The 21,727-nt window shown below is 48.2% G+C and overlaps 1 protein-coding gene across 2 annotated transcripts in view; it reads right to left on the minus strand.

The window, feature by feature from the left end:
- Positions 1 to 21,727, minus strand: part of HOMER2 (homer homolog 2 (Drosophila)) — a 127,931-nt gene that overhangs the window by 68,636 nt on the left and 37,568 nt on the right. Inside the window, exon 1 of one of the 2 annotated variants that reach the window (XM_010841106.1) lies at positions 21,385 to 21,619. The exons of the other annotated variant lie outside the window; for it this stretch is intronic. Coding sequence (XP_010839408.1) covers positions 21,385 to 21,392 — 8 coding nt within the window. The 5' untranslated portion in view covers positions 21,393 to 21,619. Of the gene's footprint in view, positions 1 to 21,384; positions 21,620 to 21,727 lie in introns of those variants that run through there. 2 annotated transcript variants of the gene reach the window in all.

Raw genomic sequence — 21,727 nt, forward strand, 5'->3', positions numbered from 1 at the left:
GGTACTTGAATGATGTGATTTGCAGGACTGAAATCCCCTTCTTCTACAGAGATAAAGTGCTGCCAGGGAAACCAGTCCTGAAAATCACATCATTCAAGTACCTTGCTTCTCAGGTTCCTGACAGGCGGGTCCTTCAATTCCAGTCAGGAGAACCTCAGCTGCAACAAAGCAGCCACAACACCTGGGGAAACAGAAGTTCTTGTGCATCTCTGAGACAAGCAATGCAGGCAATCAACTAAGACCTGAACCCCTGGCAAATATGAGAAAGATCCTGATTCACAGCCAAAAAGCAGGTAAGAACAGTGTGGGCTTTGGTGATCTTACCACCCTGCCCTGTGTCAAGATTAATATCAAAGTAAGTCATCAGATACAGACCCAGCCTAACAGGTTTACTTATTGGGGACTTGGACTCCTATTACGTGATCTGAACAACGTCTTAATAGATGTCGATTGCAACATACAACTCAACAAGGGTGAAGAATTAAGTCATTCTGAGAACCTCTACTGAGATCTGAGGAAAAGGGCCAAGAGAAACTGGGAGAGAAGGATGAGAAAAGGAAGACCAAGGAATGGCTCAGTAGATTCAGGGTGAAAGAAATCTGTAGAAAACTTGGCTGTGTTCTGGTAGTGACGACTTCCCCACCAGAATGTGCCTTTCACAAACGATCCCCTCCATCCCTCTCCAGAAGAGGAGAAGAGGACACACAAGAAGCGCCTGGTGTGGAGCCCCAGTTCCCATCTCATGGATGTGAAGTGCCCAAGATACTACAACCATCTCTAGCCAGGAACAAACAGCTTTGTGTGCTGGCTGCTCTACTGTCCTCAGCAAGCCTACAGAGGAAAAGCCAGGCTTGCAGACAGATGCTCTTTCAGATGGAAGCAGCATTAAAAGCACCCTGAATCCAGATGAGTGGGAAACCATCACAAAAAGCACATTTTGGATTTAAAAAAGAAAGAGGGATTTTCCTGGTGGCCCAGTGGTTAAGAATCCACCAATACAGGGGACACAGGTTTGATTCCTGGTCCAGGGAGATCCTACATGTTGCAAAGCAACTAAGCCTGTGCACCACAACTACTGAGCCCAAGCACCTAGATCCTGTGCTCTGCAAGAAGAGAAGCCACCGCCATGAGAAGCCTGCAGACCGCAACTAGGGAGTAGACCCCCACTTGCCTCAACTAGAGAAGAGCCCACACACAGCAATGAAGACCCAGTGCAGCTATAAATAGATAAATAAGTAAAAAAATTTTTAAAATAAAGAAAACTCAGCTGTGTGAATGGCTTTGTGCTCACACCAGACTAAAGATACCTGCTCTTAACCCCTGCTGTTTGGAAGGTGTGCTAACAGAGCTTCCTTAAACATATCTCTTCTTTTAGACCTCAAGTTTACACTTTTGAAACAAAGAGTGTTTTTCATTTCTTCTGGAACTGTACAAGTCTCAGAGTCAGATAACATACATAACCACCAGCCCACTCAATGTGCTGGCTGTGTGACATTCGCCAAGTAACTTAACCTCTCTGAAATCATTTCCTTATCCATAAAACATGAAGCTTAAATGAAATAATACCTATAGATAATCAACAAATATGCCTTCCTTTCCTCCCAGCAAAACTCAGTCTTCCACAGAACTCAAGTAAGACACCACATTGACTATCTGACACAACCTCTGTCTGTCCAGCACACCATTCTGTGGCCTCACAGATAAAGAGCCTGTGTAATTATGGAACAGGAAGACAGCCAGGAAATAATCGGCCAGTTCCGAGATGCTACCATGGCTCCTGAGGGGAGGGTCATCTGCTAGAAGATAAAATAGCCTTCTCTTGCCCTCACAGAGTCTCCAGAAATTTCCACCAAGTACACAGAGAAACCAATGTCAATACTACAGTGGCTGGGAGATGGGGGATATGGCCCAAGGCCATGGACACCTTACATGGGCAGTGATGTGGCAGCGAAGGGACAAGAAAGACCAACCAAGACCTCACAGGGCCTGTGCGAACAGCTGCTGGATGGCAGCACCTCAGGGAAAACATGTGCCGTATCACGTGACACCTGCATCCGTTTCCGCGACACTGCCAGGGTTGTGCCAACCTTACCCACTGCTTGAAAGACGGCTGTTTGCAGCTGCATCCATCTCTCTGCGAGGAGGACCTCCTCGGGCTCCCGCTGAGTTCCCCACTTGAGGAGGAGGCTCCCAGAGGAACGGTGTGCCTGGGCCTATGCTGTCCCGCCAACCCCAGTGTGCTCTATTTAATTATTCAAGGGATGAGGCGTTGCTGCCTTTGTGGGCAAAGCTTTCAGAATACTTAAAATTCATGGGAGAAGCCAAGGAGTGGCTTTTTAAAGCTCCCTCCCTTGAAGCCAGTGATAGGGCTTTCAGTCAGGTGGTGGAATTCCAATTTTCCAGAATTTTCCATTCTTGGTGAAACATGCCTGCTTTAAAAAAAAAAAAGAAAGAAAAAAACTGAGAAGGGAAAAAAAAAAGAGGAAGCTCTGACAAAAGTCAAACTTGATTAATCATCAGTTTTGTCCCAAGGGAGTCGCTTTCAGACTTAGCAGATCAGATGCTGTGGGTGCCAAAGTCAGGTGGGAGGCCAGGAACCTCTTGGGAGCCTGCTGGGTGTGGGGAGGGAGGGGGCCCCTGAGCTAGTATACTCTGCTCCACCCCAGGGCCGATTCAGAGATCGTCTCACCCAACTCCACATGCTGGAAGAGATGCACAGGCCACCAAGGTGGGCGCCTGAGGGCCCACGAAGGTGGGCTCACAGCCCTGGCTGAGATGTGGGCTAGGACTAGGCAGCCCTCAAGTCTGTGCCCAGGGAACACTCAGCACACCACATCACAGAGGGGCCCACTGAGGATGGGCGAGGGGCCTGCACCCTGAGAGGACACTGTCTGAGGAAAGGCAGGCAGGCTTCTGGGGGCCTCAGCGTTCACTGAGCCGCACTGAGCCACCGCAGGGCCTTCACGTCTCCCAGTGAAGCTCAGCCCACGACACCACATCCTCACCCTATAGGAAAGCCTGGCAGAGCCCAGAGCTTTTTGCTTCTCAGAACAAGGTCTGGACAACGGTTTCACAGCCATCACAGGCCACCTCTTTCTGTCCCTGCCCTGTGTACCCCTCACCTGTGTACACCCAGGTCACTCAGGCCCCCTCAGCCCCCATGGAGCCAAACCCTCTGCCTGAGCCTCCCTCCCTCTGGTTCTAGTCCCTCCAGATGTGTCCACAGGAGCAAACCGCCTCCTCCAAATGGCAGTGGTCCTCTACATGGAAGCCACTCTCTCCTGCCTCTGCCTCTTGGCCCAAATTCTCTCTTCTCTCAGCTGAACATGCCCACATCCTTTCAACAGGCGATTCTCATCTCTTTAGGGTCAAGGACTGCTTTGAAAATCTGATAAAAAACTACAGCCATCCTCCCTAGAAAATGAACTCAGCACCCAGAACCACACACAATATTCTGGATGTCACATGCAGCAGACCCCTCACCGCCAGCTATTTCATACTTCGGCTAAGAGCTTCAAAGTTTTAGCCGGCCACATCACTGGAGCTGACTCACAGGGAACCCACCACCAACTCAAATCCCCAGGTCTTTCACATGCTTGGAAAGATCCGTCTCACTTCTCATCCCTCTACCTGGGAGACAGCCAGGGGACCACACCCTCCCAGTCACCCAGCATCATCCAGGCTCTTGGTCCTCCCTGCTAAATTGGAGCCAGTCTTTCCCTCCTCCCTACACTCTCAAATCTCCTAAAGTCCTTGAAACCTGTGGGACCAGCTGTCCAGCCAGAATACCCCCTTCACCTTCACACCGTAACTGACACAAAGCTAGTCCATGAGGACATACACAGCCATACACAGCTGGTCCACTCCTCTCACCCTCCACAAAAGCGGAACCCAAGGGGAGACGGGTGGCTGGTGTCCTCGCGGCCCCCAGAGTGTGGCTCTCTCTGTGCCCTTGGAGGCGAGGCCATTCCAGTCACCTGCCCCTGCCACACCCACGCCGGCCTCCAAGTGTTTCCTGCCACTGATGGGGGCTTCAGCTCCGAGCCCGCCTCATCCTCCGTCCACCTCCTGTCACCACCCACACCCACAGGACAAACGCCTCGCCCTGGACTCAGCTTCTCCCACCCAGTGCCTTCTTCCCCATGCCCTCAGTGAGTTCACTTTCTTCCATCACTGTTCCCCGCCCTGTGGGAATTCCTTGCCTCCCAACCTGATGCACTCTGCCATCTGCCTCCTCTGCGCCCACACCCAAGCAACCGGGTGGACAAAACTGGGTGGACGTGTTTCACTTTAAATGCATGTTCTCTGACCTCAAACTGTCACTCTGCAATGGCCCACAAAGCCTAGGTTTCTCTGGGAGGCTGGCCATCCAGTCCCAGACAATTTCACTCTGTTTTCTTCTCCTCAGATTCCCAACCCCAGTCCTCCACCCTTGCTCTGAGCTAATGAGCCTGCCTCATACATCCTGGCAAGAAACAAGAGCCCTGGACTAGAACTCAAGCACCTTCCACCACACCCAGACCTGCCTCCATCTGCTCCTACTGTGGCCTCCTTTCCTCCTTCCCTCTCTGCTCCAAGGGACAGTCTTCCCCCGATGCTCTGAACCCCACTCCTGTCACCATAAGGCCTGGCTCCTGGGTCACCCTGCTTCTCTCGGGCAGCATTCCTGCCAGCATCCACACATGCTGATCTTAATACCTATCTTAAATACCTTCTCCCTTTACCCACAGCCTCTCATGTGGTTGTCTCATGACTCCATTCCCTCCACTGTCAACTCCACTCACTCGTTCATTCGTTTGGCTGCACAGGGTCTTAGTTGCGGCATGCAGGGTCTTTTAGTTTCAGCGTGTGAACTCTTAGGGACTTCCCTTGTGGCTCAGATGTAACAAGTCTGCCTGCCATGTGGGAGACGCGAGTTCGATCCCTGGGTTGGGAAGATGACCTGGAGGAGGGCATGGGAATCCACTGCAGTATTCTTGCCTGGAGAATCCCATGGACAGAGGAGCCTGGCGAGCTTGGTCCATGGGGTTGCACAGAGTCTGACACGACTGAGTGACTAACACACACATGCAAACTCTTAGCTGCGGCATGTGGGATCTAGTTCCCTGACCAGTGATCGAAACCGGGTCCCCTGCATCGGGAGTATGGAGTCTGAGCCACTGGACCAGCAGGGAAGTTCCAGTCAACTTCCTGAGAAAGTGGTCCACACATCCTTCACACAACCCCCATCCCAGCCTCCCATTCATCTTCCGGCCCGCCTGGTGCCTGGCCCCGCCTGACTCACCTCTGTCTGGATTCAGGTCAGGGCCACTATCAGCCACCACGCCACTCAGCCCTAGGCCACTTGTGCAGCACTCAACACTGACATCCAAGCCCCCTGCTGAGACACAGCCCCTCCCTTCCTCCCTCCCTGGGCTCTCCTCCTCTATCTTTCTTGCTGGCTCCGCCTGCTCTACGACCACCTGGAAAATGGACGCTTCTGAGCCCTCTCCTCCTCTGCCTTCCTTCTCAATCCATCAAGAAGTCGCCCAATCTCTTCCAGTCTGACCTCTGCTGAACCCAAGCTACATTAAGTCCCTGCCTTCTGCCCAGCTCCACACACCCCCTCAAGCTTAAGATGATGTGGCCATTTGACCTTGAGTCTCCCATTCCACCCCTCACCTTCTGCTCCTCCATGCTTCCCTACACCTTATTGTTGTTCAGTCGCTTAGTCGTGTCCAACTCTTTGCAACCCCATGGACTGCAGCACACCAAGCTTCCCTGTCCATCACCAACTCCCAGAACTTGCTCAAACTCATGCCCATTGTGTCAGTGATGCCATCCAACCATTTCATCCTCTGTTGTCCCCTTCTTCTGTCCTCAATCTTTCCCAGCATCAGGATCTTTTCCAATGAGTCGGGTCTTCACATCAAGTGGCCACCACTTGCTTCAACCCCAAACCAAAGGGATCCTTCTCATTCCTTCCCTCCCCCTTATTCCTATCTTACAACCAATCTCTCTGAAAGCTCTAACAAATCTTCCCCCAAAACATCTGCAGTCTGCTCACTTCTCTCCTTCCCTCTGTGACCTTCTCAGGCTCAGCCAGCATCCTCTTTGAACTAGAACACAGGAACCCTGTCACTTCTCCTCACTTCAGGTCTTATCCCCTTTCATCCATTCTGCATAGAGCACCAGAGAAGTCTTCTTAAAACGAAGAAAGGGCTGTGTCACAGGCCTATTAAAACCTTTCTGTCTTTTTTTTGTTTGTTTGTTTGTTTTTGGCAGCATCCCTTGGCATGTGGGATCTTGGTTCCCTGACCAGGGATCAAACGCACATCCACTGCACTGGAAGTACAGAATCTTAACCACCCGCAGGTCTGTCCTAACCCTTCAGTCTTATCTGCTCTCACAGCATTTCAAATATAAGCCATCGTCCATGCCACAGCCTATGAGATCTGGTGTGCCCTCATGCCTACCTACTCTCCAACTCCAGCCTGGGCGCCCCTCCCTCCCTTGCTGCCAGCCAGCCCCAAAGTTCTGATTTCAGTTTCTGAAACATTCTGGGCAGCCCCTTCCCACACTGGGTCTTTAACCCCACCCCTCCCTCCACCTAAAACGATCTGCTCCTGCTCGTCACGTGATAGAGCAGCTTAAATGTCACCTCTTTGGAGGCAGCCCATAAACATACGGCCTGAAGCTGGGCTCAGCCCTTGCTTCCTTCCCTCATGGCACTGAGCACAACTTGCAGCTATTTCATTTGTGGATGCTTGCAGCGGGAGGAGAGGGCTGGGAGTGGGCAGAGACAGGTGGAATCTGTCTCCCTCACTAGAACGAGAATTCCATGGAAATAAGAGGGCCATGTCTGACTTAAATTGTTCAATGTTAAAAATAATAATATTTATTTATATATTTGGTTAAAATATGTTAGAATTAACAAATGCAGTATATTAATGCATATAGGTGGAACCTAGAAAAATGATACTGATCAACCTATCTGCAGGGCAGGAATAGAGATGCAGATGTAGAGAATGGGCATGTGGGCACGGAGGGTGGGGGACGGGTGAGTGGGATGAACTGGGAGATTAGGACTGACTGGGGCTTCCCAGGTGGCTCAGTGGCAAAGAGTCCACCTGCCAATGCAGGAGAAACAGGAGACACGGGTTTAATCCCTGGATCACAAAGATCCCCTGGAGAAGGAAATGGCAACCTCCTCCAGTATTCTTGTCTGGGAAATCCCATGGACAGAGCAAGCTGGGGGGCTGCAGTCCACGGGGTCACAGAAGAGTTGGACACGACTTAGTGACTAAACAACAACATATGCACACCACCATGTGTAAAATAGTAAGCTAGTGGGGACCTGCTATATATAGCACAGGGAGCACAGTACTCTGATGACCTAGATGCGTAGGATGGGGTGGGAGGAAAGTCCGAGAGGGAGGGGATATATGTATACCTATAGCTGATTCACTTTGTTGTGCAGCAGAAACTAACACAACATTGTGAAGCAATTATATTCCAATAAATAAATAAATAATATACATTAAAATTCATTTCACTTGTTTCTTTTGCTTTTTTTAATGGAAACTAGAACATGTAAAATTACATTTGTGGCTTCATATTTCTATGGGACTGTGCTGGTCTAGTTAGCAAGGGTGGGAAGAAGCAGTTGATATAACACTGTATTATAATCAACTGCTTTATGTGATAAACAATATAGAGAGGCACAGGCCAAGCATTCAGGTACACAGAAGGCAGGTAGGTCAGACGAGGTTAGAACAGACCTGAAACACCAAACTAATGAGGATGAAGTCATGGATTGCTGCTACTTAGCTGAACGCCCTGCAAGTAGCTTATGCCAACTATCCAATACGTGTGCAGATTTGAAGGCTGCCACTGGAACAACAGAGGATGTGTTTCAACACGGTCACATAGCACATGTCCTAAAGCCCTTCCCAACTCCAGTGGGTTCCTGGGCCTCTAAGAACAGACCTACTGTCTAGATATTCTTGTCTGCATACAACTCAGTGCTCTCCTGGCCAACCTTCCCCTCCTCATACTTAGAGAATTAGACTCATCCAAAGAAACAAGGGGACTTCCCTGGTGGTTCAGTGGTTAAGAATCTGCTTTCCAATGCAAGGGATGGAGGTTTGACATCTGGTTGGGAAACCAGGATCCCACATGCCGCAGGGCAACTGAGACTGAGTGCCACAACTAGAGAAGCCCAAACACCACAAGGAAGACCCAGCACAGCAAAACATGGAAGAAAGGAAGGAAAGAAATGAGGTCTTGCTATGTTGGTTTCTCTGTCTCAACTTCGGGCCACTGCAAGACTCAGAGTGGGACCAAGGAGAGGGCTATGCAGAAGTGCCCAGCCCACCTTCCATGGGGCACATGCCACGTCAGCTGATGGGGGCAAGGGCACAAGATGAGCCATCCCCACAGAAAAGCCTGAGCCCTCAGGTGTTGAGCTGACCCTCTGGGTCACCACATTAATGTTCATTCCCTCCAAGAGATTATCTGCTTCCATGGAGCAAGGAAATCTACTTCTCACAGAGGTTAATAAACTTACAGATCTCATTATTCAAAGAGGTCATGCTGGCAAAAATTTTAATGCATTTTTTAGGAAAGGTCTGGAAGATTATTAACAACAGAAAAATGGCTGGCTATTCGGAGAAGCGAGGGCAGAGAGGTGACTGATGGAGACGAAGCAGGCTCTCTCCTCCTCCACACAGCATCCCCAGGGCTGCGGAAGGTAAAGCACTTGGAGTCCAACTGGGCTGCCCATATCTGACTGCCCACCCTCTGGGTCTGGGGCTGCTTGCCTCTGTTCCTGCCCCCAGGTCACCTCGCACGTTGGCAACTAGCACATTTACCAACATATTCCTTAGTCTCCAATGGACACTGCAAGGCTGCTCACAAATCTGTATTTGCCCACAGTCAGCTGTATCAAACCATTTCTTCTCTTCCTAATCTACCCCCTGGTTCTCAGATCAATTCCTTAGCTTACACAGAGAAGGAAAAGCCAGGCGACCCAGCTCCCTCATTCCCCTTTCCACCTCAGCCTCAAAATGCCACCATACCTGCACCTTGCCTAGTCTCTAAGGGCGATCCTCCCAGCATAAAGCTCTTGTTCTAGTTCCTTCCTGCCATCCACTTCCCTGTGCCAACCACACTGCCTGTCATCTTTCTCTAATATCTTCAATCTCCACTTCTATTTCCCCCTCAGCCTCCCAACATGCTCAACTGATGAAATGAAAATCAGCCTTCCTTCTACCCTGACTCATCCTCAAGCTCAGCTTGACTTCTTTATTCCCCTGCCGTACACTCACTCCTTAAACCACTGCAGATGGATTTGTGCCTTCACACTTGGCTGAAGCTGCTCTTAAAATCCATCAGTGCTCTAACTCTCCCACCCCTACAGAGGGATTTAACAGCACGCACCTTGGGTCCCCATCCAGCTTCCCAAGGCCTTCACTCATGTTGAATACACCTCCCTTTCAGCCTCTTGTCTCCTGGCTTTCACAACACTGCTCTCCTCCAGCCTTCCTCCAGTATCATCACCTCTAAATCTCACTCACTGGCTTTTCCTTCTCTTCAACTGGTGTCCTTTCCCAGAGTTCCATCTTCATCTTTTAAAAGTATTAAAAAAATTTTTTTTATTATTCTTATTGTTATTTTATTTATTTTTATTTTTCGGCTGTGCTGTGCAGCATGTGGGATCTTAGTTCCCCACACCCCCTGCACTGGAAGCGCAGAGTCTTAACCACTGGATGGCCAGGGAAGACTCCCATCTTCATCTTCTTGATCCACTCTCTCCTTGGGTGATCAAGTCCATCTCAGAGGTGATGGCTCTCAAATCTGTACCTCTGATTCTACCCTAATTGCTGAGTGCTAGAGCTGAATTAGGAGAAGGCAATGGTACCCCACTCCAGTATTCTTGCCTGGAAAATCCCATGGATGGAGGAGCCTGGTAGGCTGTAGTCCATGGGGTCGCTAAGAGTCAGACATGACTAAGTTACTTCCCTTTCACTTTTCACTTCCATGCATTTGAGAAGGAAATGGTTACCCACTCCAGTTTTCTTGCCTGGAGAATCCCAGGGACGGGGGAGTCTGGTGGGCTTCCATCTATGGGGTTGCACAGAGTCGGACACGACTGAAGCGACTTAGCAGCAGCAGCAGAGCTGAATTTCTATTGATAGAGGCCACTACACATGACCCACTACAAGTGGAAATTCACCACATTCACCCAGACTAAACTCTCATCAACTCTCTCCCCTAAATTGTATCTCCTCTTGTGTTCTTAATCTCAGTCAATGGCACCACCATCCACTCAGTCAAGCATTCTAGAAATACCCGAATTGCTGGCAGCTCCACCTCTCCCTTTCTCCCGTTACAACAATCAAGAGCTGTGGGTTCACCTCCCACATGACTCTCAGGGTGCCTTTGGCCTCTAGAAAATGCATCTTAAGAACATGAATTCTGCTCTCAAATAGGCGAGAGCTTGGTTTCCTGGATGTGAGTATGAACAGATTACTAAATCTCTCAAGCCCAGTTTCTCCAACTATGAAAGTGAGGGTTGTTGTGAGAATTAAATGAGATATTGTATAGACACACTGCATACTAACTCAAACCCACTAAGTTCTCATTAAGTAATAGTTTAGTTTGTGTCCTGATTTAGCAACTCTATAGGAAAGACATTCAAGCTTTCACTCTCTCATCTCTGGCAAGGTGTCTTACATATATTTTTCTGCTTTATTGTATTATACATACTCCTAGAAGCTGCCACAGATCCAGAACAGAACAGGGCATGGTTTACATATATAAATCTGTGCCATACATGCTCTCTGCTCTCAACACTTCTTGCCTGGACTGTGGCTAGTTTCTATGAGGTCCCTTTCCTCCAGTCTCTCAACTTTCTGCACTACCCTTCATTATCATCTCTGGAATAATTTTCCTAACACGAGTAATGTTTTTCTCCTCAAAACTGAGTGTTCCCTCATTACCTATAGACTGAAGTCAAAATTCCATAGGACATAGCATGTTTCTGCCTCCTAACGCAAGTTACCTCATCCTCTCTGAGCCCACTGCCTGCTACTGCCTGGAACTCAGGCCTCATTCTTAGGTACCAAGGCGAACTGCTCCTCTCACCTCCAGCCTCACCCATGGCTGGCTCCCCCTGCCACCTATGGGATAAAGTCTCTAACATGTAGCACAAAGGCCTTTCCTTCATGTCTGTACGTTCCTGACCCCTTCGCCACCCTCACCACGCACTTCACATTCTTTCTCACCTCCCTGCCCACTGCTAACAGCTAACGCACATCACAGCGTGTGCTTCGTTTAATCCTCACAACCACACTATGATGGTGGTACTATCATCAGTCCCATTTCACATATAAGGAAAGTGAAGTTCACAAAGGTCAGTATCTTGCTCCAAGCCGTATAGCCAGCGAATGGCCAGCCCAGGCCTGAGTCCGAGGTCTCTGTTCTTGACCTGAACACTCTACTGCCTCCTGTGGGCAGCTCTCTCCATCTCAATGCTTCCCTTTGCCCTACAGTTCTGTCTGCCTCGGAAACTCCTCCTTATCCTTCAAAACTCAGTTTCAAAGTCACCTTTTTCAAGAAGCCTTCTGCAACTTCTCAAAGAGTTAGGAATTTTATCCTTAAGGACATTTCAATAAAAGGCTATTTCATTGTCCTAATTAGCTACCCACCATCCATCTCCCTTGGGAGGGCAGGAACTCTGTCCCAACAGCCTCTGTCATCCTGTCGCCTGGCCCAGAGAAGGTGCACAAAAGCTAAGGGATGGCCAAGAAAGTTACAGGAGGGACTTCCCTGGTGGTCCACTGGTTTAGACTCTGTGCTTTCAATGCAGGGGACACAGGTTCAACCCCTGGCTGGGGAACTAAGGTCCTACATGCCTTGTGGTGCAGCCAAAAAATTTGAAAATAAATAAATAACTTTTAAAAAGAAAGTTACCAGAGCTGATGAACAGATGAAGGGTGATCAGAAAGGAGTTCAGATCCATATAAGTGGGTGGGAATCAGAGATATGAGACCCTGAAACCAATTACTGTCTAGTCCACATAGGCCCTGGCCCCATATCAGTATCTCCCATGTTAGTTCATTAGGTAACATTTGTTTGACGTCTACCTCCCCTACTAGACTGAAAGCATCATGGGGCCATCACTGTGATTGTTCACAGCACGTAAGGTAGATGGCCATGATTTGTTGAATGAATAAGTGAATGAATATACAATGAAGGGCTCCCTAACCAGCAGCACAAATCACTAGTCTGATGCCCACAATAGGGAGATACTGATTTTTGGTTTTTATTTTTGGTCCACTCTTGTACCTCCCCAAGAAAGCAACTGGTTTTCTTGTGAAGATAGGTGGGTCAGCTCCCTGACCTTTCTTGTCCACTAGCTAGTAACATTTCTCCACCCACACGAACTGAGAGGCTTAGTGATATGAGCGGAAGCTTCAGAAGGCAAACTGCATATCCTCTGGGTCACATGATGACAAAGAACCAACTCTGACAATACTCAGGACTGGGAAAGAGCAGCTGAGGACTTGAGGAGGGCCCAAGAATGGACCATGTCCAACCGTGTATCCCCGAAAGGCACATCGGGAGCCACCTGCAGACCTTCCATCCAAGGCAGAAATGACCATGATAATCTTAGTGAACTTGGTCACCACTGATGAAATATTTATGTCAGTGAAGTATACGTGTGTGCTCAGTCATGTCCAACTCTTTGCGACCCCATGGACAGTAGCCCACCAGGCTCCTCTGTCCGTGGGATTCTCCAGGCAAGAATACTGGAGTGGGTTGCCATTTCCTTCTCCAGGGGATCTTCTCGACCCAGGGATCAAATCCTCATCTCTTGCATCTCCTGCATTGGCAGATGAGTTCTTTACTACTAGTGCCACCTGGGAAGCCATTTATGTGTCAAAACAGTGTTCTAAACGTTATGTACTCATTTTACTCGTCAGTTGTCTCAGTCCTTTGATAGATGCAGATGGTGAAGCTAGAGAGATAAAATGACTTGTCCAAGTTCACACAGCCAGCCAGGAGGGCTGGGATCTGTACTCAGCATCCTCTCCAGTCTCCAGACAGGTGGACTTCCATGACAACAGACTCATCTTGCTGAGATAGCCAGTTCTAGTTCCAGTCTGCCTGGAGGGGTTAGAGAGTTCGTCCTCAGACCAACTGAGCTGAAATCAGCCATGTCTACCAGGAGCTCCTTCTCCTGCCCTTCAGAGCCTCCCAGCACAGGAGGACCTGTTCTTCATCCCCAAGAGGACCTTCTCCATCACCCCTCTCCCACAGGACAACAGACACCAAAGCAACCCTCCCATTCTCCATTATCTGAACAACTCCAATTAAAAGCTTTCCCAATTAAAAATCCCAAAAGGGATCCAATGCCAGGGCAGCAGGGTCTGCAATATGTCTCACTAATTGGATCCCTGTGGACAACCCCTACCCTGTAACCCGCAGAAAAGACATCCCCCAGTGCACAAGGGGAGGAAGGAGGACAAACGCTGGTTGGATGGTCCTACTCATCACCCAAGAGCTGGACCAAGACCTCCTAGAACAAGGCAACTGAAAAGGACTGGGCAGAGCCTTGCCGGCAGCTGGGATGCAGCCTCCACTTGGCTGGGAGGTACCTGGGTATTTAGCACTGTTTAGGAGGTCTGTTAGGCTTCCCAGGTGGCTCTGTGGTGAAGAATCCGCCTGCCAGTACAGGAGACTCAGTTGGAGCCTTGGGTCAAGAAGATCCCCTGGAGGAGGGCATTGCAACCCACTCCAGTATTCTTGCCAGAATTCCACGGACAGAGGAGCCTGGTGGGCTACAGTCCATGTGGTTGTAAATCAGTCAGATACAACTTAGCCACTAAACAACAACAACTACTGGGGTCTCTTAATGCACAGCTCTTAAGCTAATTGCTTCGGCTGGTGGCAATGCTTTATCCTAAGCTTTTCTGCACAGCGTGGAGGATGTCATGATCCCCAATTCCTTAGAAGAAGATGACGACTATCAACCAGGCTTGTGAATAAAAATTAAAAAAAAAAATCTCCAGTCGTTGACAAATGTCTAAATGTGTTCCCCACATGCATATTTTTATTCTAACAAGCTAATTTGAAATATAATTTAAATAAATTCTACCAGAATGATACCATATGACTAACAGCCCCCGGCGGCAGAACTACTGGAGGGAGGCTTCATCGTACATTCAGCAGAGGTTCCCAACCTGACACTCTTCCCACACAACGCACACCCCGCTAGGAAGCCAGCTCTGGCTGCCAACATGCACCTCCAAGCCTATAAATATGACTGGAGGTGTGGGGCAGGCCACGCGTGCAATACCTAGAAGTGCAGGCAGAGAACATGCAGGGCTTGGGGACCCAAGGATCCAAACCCATGCAAATCAGCAGCTCTTGGCCCCAACTCCTCTTGAGGCTCCTTTGTGCCTAATTTATTTTCATATTAGAAAAAAAAAAAAAAAAGTCTAACTCTCAAGATCCATAAGGTCAGGACCCAGCACACCTGAGAGTTCTAATATTCTGAAGAATGCTTTTTCTCTATTGTAACTCTGTTTGGGGGTGCTGTTCACTTTTGACAAAGGTGCAGGGAATTTTTCTTTTCAAAGGGAAAAGGAGATCCCATCCCCACTCCATATACCAAAAGAAGTCTTTTCCCAAAAAGTTTTAGGTGCCAATGCTGGCAGAGGTAATCTGTCACAGGATTTATCCAGATTTTTTTTTTTAAATTGCCTGACAACTGAAGCAGGGACTGTACTGACCTCCCTGACTGTGCGTTCTTGTCAATCCCCTCACCAAGGGAAGCCTCTCTGCAGGAGGGGCCTAATGCCCAGCAGACACAGGGCTTTGCAGAGGAAGATGTCTAAGGGGTGGGCATGGGTGCTTTCAGCTTGTAGGCAGCCTTCTCTTCTAGGTCTTACAGCAGAATTACTCTGCCCTAATATTTCCAAACAAGCAGAGACAGTTTGAGCAGCTGGGTCCTCGTCCACCAGCCACCCTTAGCAACCACGACGGATCCTCGGTGTTCCTACCAGGATTCACTAAGGAGCGGTGACTCATCCAAAATTACACAGTCTCCGCAAATTACCTAATGTTAATTGTGATCTTGGTCTCCTCTACCATTTCTTTCCTTCAGTAATTCATTTAAAAGATTATCAAAATGTGGCTTTTATTTTTTAATTTACACCCTGCCTTGCTCTAGAAAAGGATTTCAGCAGAGATGTATAAAATTCAGCAAAATGATAAATCAGAAGTAGGTTTGGAGTTGAATGATGGTGTATATTTATAGTAACTGTCAGGGAAAGATGTCCATTCAAGGTATTTTAAGTTGAAAAACTTAGGTTACAAAAGAGATGTGTGACATGATTCCATTTTGATATAAATATCCAATTTTTTGATACTGCTTGCTCTACATAAACGTCTATCTAGACACTGAGACATGTATACATGGAAAAGAGTCTGCAAAGATGGACATCTGATTGCTGATGGAGGTTATCCTTGCAATGTGGGATGACAAGTAATTTTCACTTTCTTCTTTACACTGTTATTTTTTTAGTATGAACATGTAATACTTTTATAATTAGAAAAAAACAAAGCTATTTCTGGTTTTTTTTTTTTTTCTTCTTATTCTTTTTTACTTAGTGAAAGAGTGAAGGCAAACCAAGGACAGGGTCAAAAAACTGAGTGAAGATAGTGGTAAAGGATGAGATCTCATCAATGTGATGAGGTCACCACACATCTGTCTCCTAAGTTCCCGAGAAGCCACTGCAGAAAGGAAATCTAATAATTTACACAAACCACTGAGCCCATCAGACAAAAAACAAAGCCCCTTTCTGTTCTAGGTCACCCTTCAGGGAATTGTGCACAAGCAGCAAACATGCCCTCAAGTCCATCCTAAAACCAAGTCAGGAGTTTCAGGACTGTTTCCAGTAAGCATGACAGCATTTTCCCAAAGTGAAAGTCAACCCAAAATGAGTCATTCATTCATTCGGCACATATCTACTTGTTATCTACCCCATGCCAAGCACTGTGTATTTTTCCAGCTCTGACACGAAGGGTGACACTAAGGACTGTCTAAACAATGAGGATGATCCGACATGTTAAGGGTCTCCCTAAGCATTTCTGGCTAGTGTACTGGGGAATCTTTCTTATGTTCCCCCGATAGTTCCTCTGACACTCTATGGATTACAGCATTTTGTTTAAACTCACACATATAGTTGGCACTTGTGTATGTGGCTTATGTTTTCCTTCTAAAGTATAAACTCCACAAGGGCAGCAACCAACTGGTAGGTCTGCTCATCCTGGATCCTCAACAGATTCTCCAACTGCCTTACAGACGACGAGCTTGAGACCTCAGTTAGTCAAGTTTAAAAAACCCACAAGAAGGCATTCCTGGTGGTCCAGTGGTTAAGAATCTGCCTTGCCTACCAAAGCAGATGACACAGGTTTGATCCCTGGTCTGGGAAGATCCCAAATGCCGTGAGGCAGCTAAGCCTGTGCACCATGGAGCCCGTGCTTCACAGAGAAGCCACTACAATGCAAAGCCCATGCCCAGCAACTAGACAGTAGCCCCTGCTAGCCACAACTAGAGAAAGCCCTAGAGCAGCGGCAAAGTTACCAGCCAAAGATAAATTAAAAAAATTAAAACAAAAACAAAAAAACCCACAACAGAGGAATTTCCTGGTAGTCCAGTGATTAGGATTCTGCACTTGTACTGCCATGGGCTGGGGTTCAATCCCTGGTTGGGGAAGTGAGATCCTGCAAGCCATGGTGTGTGGCCAAAACACACACACACACACACACACACACACACACACACACACAACACACACACACACACACACACACACACACACAAAAGAAACCCATAACAGAACCAAGGGAAGACAAGTGTCCTCAATATATTCAAGAGCCTGTTATTTATTTTAGTCAACACAAACCTCCCCCTCCACAAAAGTCTCTAACTTGCAAGAACTATGAAATTAGGTGTGATTCAAGAGGAGTGGAAAACTAAAGGAGAAGGAATGATCATCAGAAGAAAGCAAACCAGTATAGATTACCAAGCGAAGGCCCCCGGTGTTAGATAACCAAGTGCAACGTAATCTTGGCTGAACAAAACAAATGAGTGTAAATTGAAGCCAAACAGAAATACAGTAGATGTTGTTTGTAAACACTGACAAAATCATCCCAAAGTCACAACAGCACACAAGCTGGCTTTTCTCTTAGCCTTCTGCAGGCAGGTAGAAAGACAATTTACAACCCCAATGCTCGGGTGACAGCCGACAGCCTGAAAATTAACCCAAGTCACAATAAAAGCTAAACAGTGTGCTTCAGCATTAAAAGAAAACTGTCTCCAAATGTGATTTCCTTCTCTCTTGGCCCTTGCAACTCTCAATTAAGCATGCTATATAAAAGGTAATCCAGAAATTATCACGACTTCTAGGCTGGCATCCAGGCAAGGCTGCCCACCACTTCAAGCATTGACTCAATCAAAAAATTTATTGGAAGCCTATTAGGGGCAAGACATGGTGCTAGGTGTTGGGATTCACTGGTGAAGAACGTAATACCTTATCCTCTCGGGATACTATTGGGGAAGGCAGATGATAAACAAGCACAAAGAACCCAAACAACAGCAGGTGTGGTGAACAATGGTGGGAACAAAGTGTAGCCACCTCATCAGGTGACAGGGGTGGTTAGAAAAGACCCTGAGCAGGTGATCTCGATGCCCAAATGCCAAGGATGAGAAGGAGGAAGGTTTCTGCAGAGCCGGGGCAAAAGCATTCCAGATGGAGGGAAGAACGAATTCAAAGCCCTCCCAGGCAGGGCAAGAAAAGAAAGGAGGCCAGGGTCAGCAGAAGGCAGGGAGGGAGGCCAGAGGGGCTGGGAGGAGAGGGCACAGGACAACCTCTTGTCAGCAGGCGGAGGCTTAAGGCAAAGAGGGGTATGACCTGATTGAAAAGTGGTGTGACTCATCACCTGGGCTCCTGTGTGCAGAGTGGACCGGAGACACCCCAGAGTGGATGCTGGGGGTACCTGTGAGGAAGTTAGTCCAGGATGGAGGCGAATGGCCAGGGGTAGGGTAGGAGCTGTGATTCTAGGGAGAGGTGAATGCACCCCCAGATAATATCCCAGGAGCAGAACCCCGGGGACCCACTGACAGCCTGTATATCAGGGGTGAGAAAGAGAAGAATCAAGGATGACTCTTACAAGTGGGTGGACGGTGGGGCCAAGGACTGGGGATGGAAGAGACAGAGGGAAGGAGAGGTTTGGGGAGCTCTGTGCATGAACAATAGCAGGAAGCCCTGGGAAAGGGCTGTACTTCCCTGGTGGTCCAGTGGTTAACACTCCAAGCTCCCAATGCAGGGGGCCTGGGTTCAACCTCTAGTCAGGAAACTAGATCCCTGATCTAGTGCCACAACTAAAAATCCTACATGCTGCAACGACAATGGAGGATCACAAGAGCTGTAACTAAGACCTGGCACAGCCAAATAAATAAAATAAACATTAAAAAAAAGAAAGAAATATAAATATGGGAGTTGCCAGCATATAGATAGTACTGAAAGCCATGGAGGGATGGGATAACATCACCAAGGAAGAGAGTGTGGACAGCAAAAAGGAACCAGGACCAGGACCTAAGCAACCCCATCACTCTGAGGTCAGACAGAGGAGCAACCAGCAGGGAGACTGAAGAGGAGTCATCAGGACCGGAAGGGAAACCCAAGAGAGTGTGGAGGGGAGGGGGAGGGAGTGGCCACAGGGGAGGAACACTACTGAGGAGGGGAGGAAGACAAGGACAGAGGTCTGACAACATGCAGCTCATCAGTGGCCCGGCAGTTCAGAAGCCAGACTACAAGCTATGAAGGGCTGACAAATGGCAGGCAGAGGAGATGAATGGAGACGGTGGTTTCGGGCTTCTCTTTTGAGATGTTCTCAGGTAAAGGGGAGCAAAGAAGTGGAACAGAAGAAGGACAGGGATGTATCAGGTTGGCCAAGAATTTTGTTCAGGTTTTTCCATGAGATGGTATAGAAAAACCCAAATGAACTTTTTGGCCAACCCAATAAAATGAGAGACGCTAAGCTGTGCTATCTAACATGGTGGCTCCACTAGCCACGTGTGGCTATTCAAACTTAAAAAATTTAGGTCTCAGTCACCCTAGCCACATTTCAAGTGCCCCACAGCTGCAGGTAGCTGGTGACCACCGTACAGGACCACGCAGATAAGAATGTTTCCATCAGTGTGGAAAGTTCCATGGGACAGCACTGGACCAAAGCATGTTTGTACAGATAGGAAAGACCCTAGAGACAGATGGAGGGGAGAAAACAAGAAATGTTCCCTGACAAGGTGAAAGGGGATGTGATGGCTGGTCGTCCAGGAGGGGAGAGCCTCTGGCAGGACAACAGGTAGGAAGGAAAACACGGGGGTGGACACACACGGGACTATAGGCGTGAGAGTGGGGAGTGTTGGTGAGGCACTTCTTGGACTGTGGCTGTCTTTTGTCAATGAAAAGGGAAGCAAGATGTGTGTGGCGGGAGAAGAGGGAGATCTGAGGAAGGAAGAAAGTAGGAAACAACTTCCTTGGGGAGTGAAAACACAACTTTCCTGGAGAAACAGACACACAATGCACAATACTTCTCAGAAGTGAAGCGGGAAATAGCAGTGAACTTCTGAATGAGGAAAAGCATCTTAAGTGGGGGAGAGAGAAACTCAGGCTTGATTCCTCTCCCCCACCTTTTAAATTTTGGTCATGTCTACACAGTAGAGCTGTGACAAAGCTGTAAAATCACAGCAAGCTTTTCTACTGGCTGCCCTTTCTTAGTTCATCCCCCTCCATCCTACTCAACTCTCGGAAAGGATGACATTGGTTCTATTTTTGGTGAAAATGGCTCCCTCCTCTGTGTGAATAGCTTACCCAGCCCTTAGCTCCATCTCAATTTACAGCCATGGTTTGTATGTTCACATAAATTATAGAAGAGGTGGATATATTAAAAATGGCAGAAGTAGGTAGGAGTTACCAACCAACCCTTACCTACGAGAAGTGAGTAACAGACATTTATCAGATGATGTTAAAATTACATGAAAGACATATTCAGTATTTAAACAAAATCCCCAAGCTACTCCTCCGGCTTCTCTACAAACAAAAATTATTTTCTGACATTTTCTTTAAGCTTTTATGAGTAAACATTTTCATTTCCACAGAACCATTTGATCTCAACCACGGAGCTTCAATATTTGTTTTTGATCCCACCAGTGTGTTGGGTTGGTTTTGTGTTGGCTGGGAGTGGGGGAGGGGGGCAGGGGGTGTACAGAGAGAGTTAAAATTACCAGGTTCCTTTTATTTTCCATCTTGAGACCTACATTTGCCAACTCCTTCTTTCTATACATTTTTTTTTTAAGTATGAAATATGAGAACCTCAAAGGTTCCCACTGCACAAAGAGCAGCCATTTCATAGCCAACCAAGAGGTCACTGGAAATGTTACAGGAAAACAGCTTCCCAGCCAGGGTGCCTCTGGTAAAAACCACTCACAGCTTCCTCCGTGTGAAATCTGGATCAGCACCAGTGTCTTCAGCAAATCTCCATGCTCCTCTCTGCACCCCGCCCCCCGCCCCCAACCTGCTCACGTCGGTCTGGAGTTCTCACACTTCTCTTCTCAAAATTCATTTCAGCTTCCCTCTGGTTCCTCCAAACACTTTACAGACCCTAGAGGTAAAAATTCACTGGGTAAAATGACTCCACAAACTGGTAAGGACTAAGGCACAATGAAGCCACGGGGGGAGCCCGGTCAGACCACCAGGAGGCCCCTTCCCCTTTCTGCTGCTCACCAATCCTGCCCAGGAAAGTAAGCTCTCTAGACCTACCACCCCGCAGAAGTCTTTAGGTCTTGAGGAATGTGTGAAGGGCGCTCAGTTCAGCAGCAGGGGACACAGAGATTCAGGAACTCCCCTTCAGGTACACACCACCCACCCACCCCAAGCCCACTGTCAGGCTGCGCTGGCAGTCTGCCCCTGCGCTCAGGGGTCATTCTACAAACACTCATCCGCTGCCTGCTCAACCTGGGAGAAGTCACCCAACCACTTCAGGCCTCTGCTGCCTTATCTGTAAAATGGGAATAAAAACCACTCCCAGAACCTGCACAGCACATCATCAATATGTGCTTACATCGGGTGAGCAGATGCACGGAGTTAATTGTGTTATTAACGCAGCGGCTCCCTGACTCACAGCGCCTACTGCTCAGAGAGACGCCAAGGAGAAATCAATCCTGCTTTTTAAATTACTTTATATACTCGGATGCATTAGTCACTTCGACACAGTGCTTTAACTTCTCTCCTGAGCATCTACTCAGTTGTTCAAAGATTGAAGCCTTACCTACACATCCTCCGTCATATCAAAGCATAAAGTCCACTATTCCTATGCGGGGGGTTATTGTTATCCGGCGTGTTCCCTTTCCAGGAAAACTTCGATTTCCATTTTGTACGTAATAAATCCCAACTGTGGAGACAGACAAACTGCTTCTTAGACTCCCAAACACAGGCCCTGGAGTTGATCGCGCCTGGAGCGAAGGGACCGCAGCGGAATGGCCGAAGCAGGGAGGCCGGCCAGTGTGCTTGTCCCCGCCCGGTGCCCCCGCGCCCGGGCTGCCTTAGAGGGCGAAGGCCACGCGCGCTGCGCGGAAAGTCCGCGCCCTGGCCGGGGTAGATCGGAAGAGCAC

The sequence above is a fragment of the Bison bison genome, unplaced genomic scaffold (genome assembly GCF_000754665.1).
Source record: "Bison bison bison isolate TAMUID 2011002044 unplaced genomic scaffold, Bison_UMD1.0 scf7180017864155, whole genome shotgun sequence".
Taxonomy (NCBI): domain Eukaryota; kingdom Metazoa; phylum Chordata; class Mammalia; order Artiodactyla; family Bovidae; genus Bison; species Bison bison.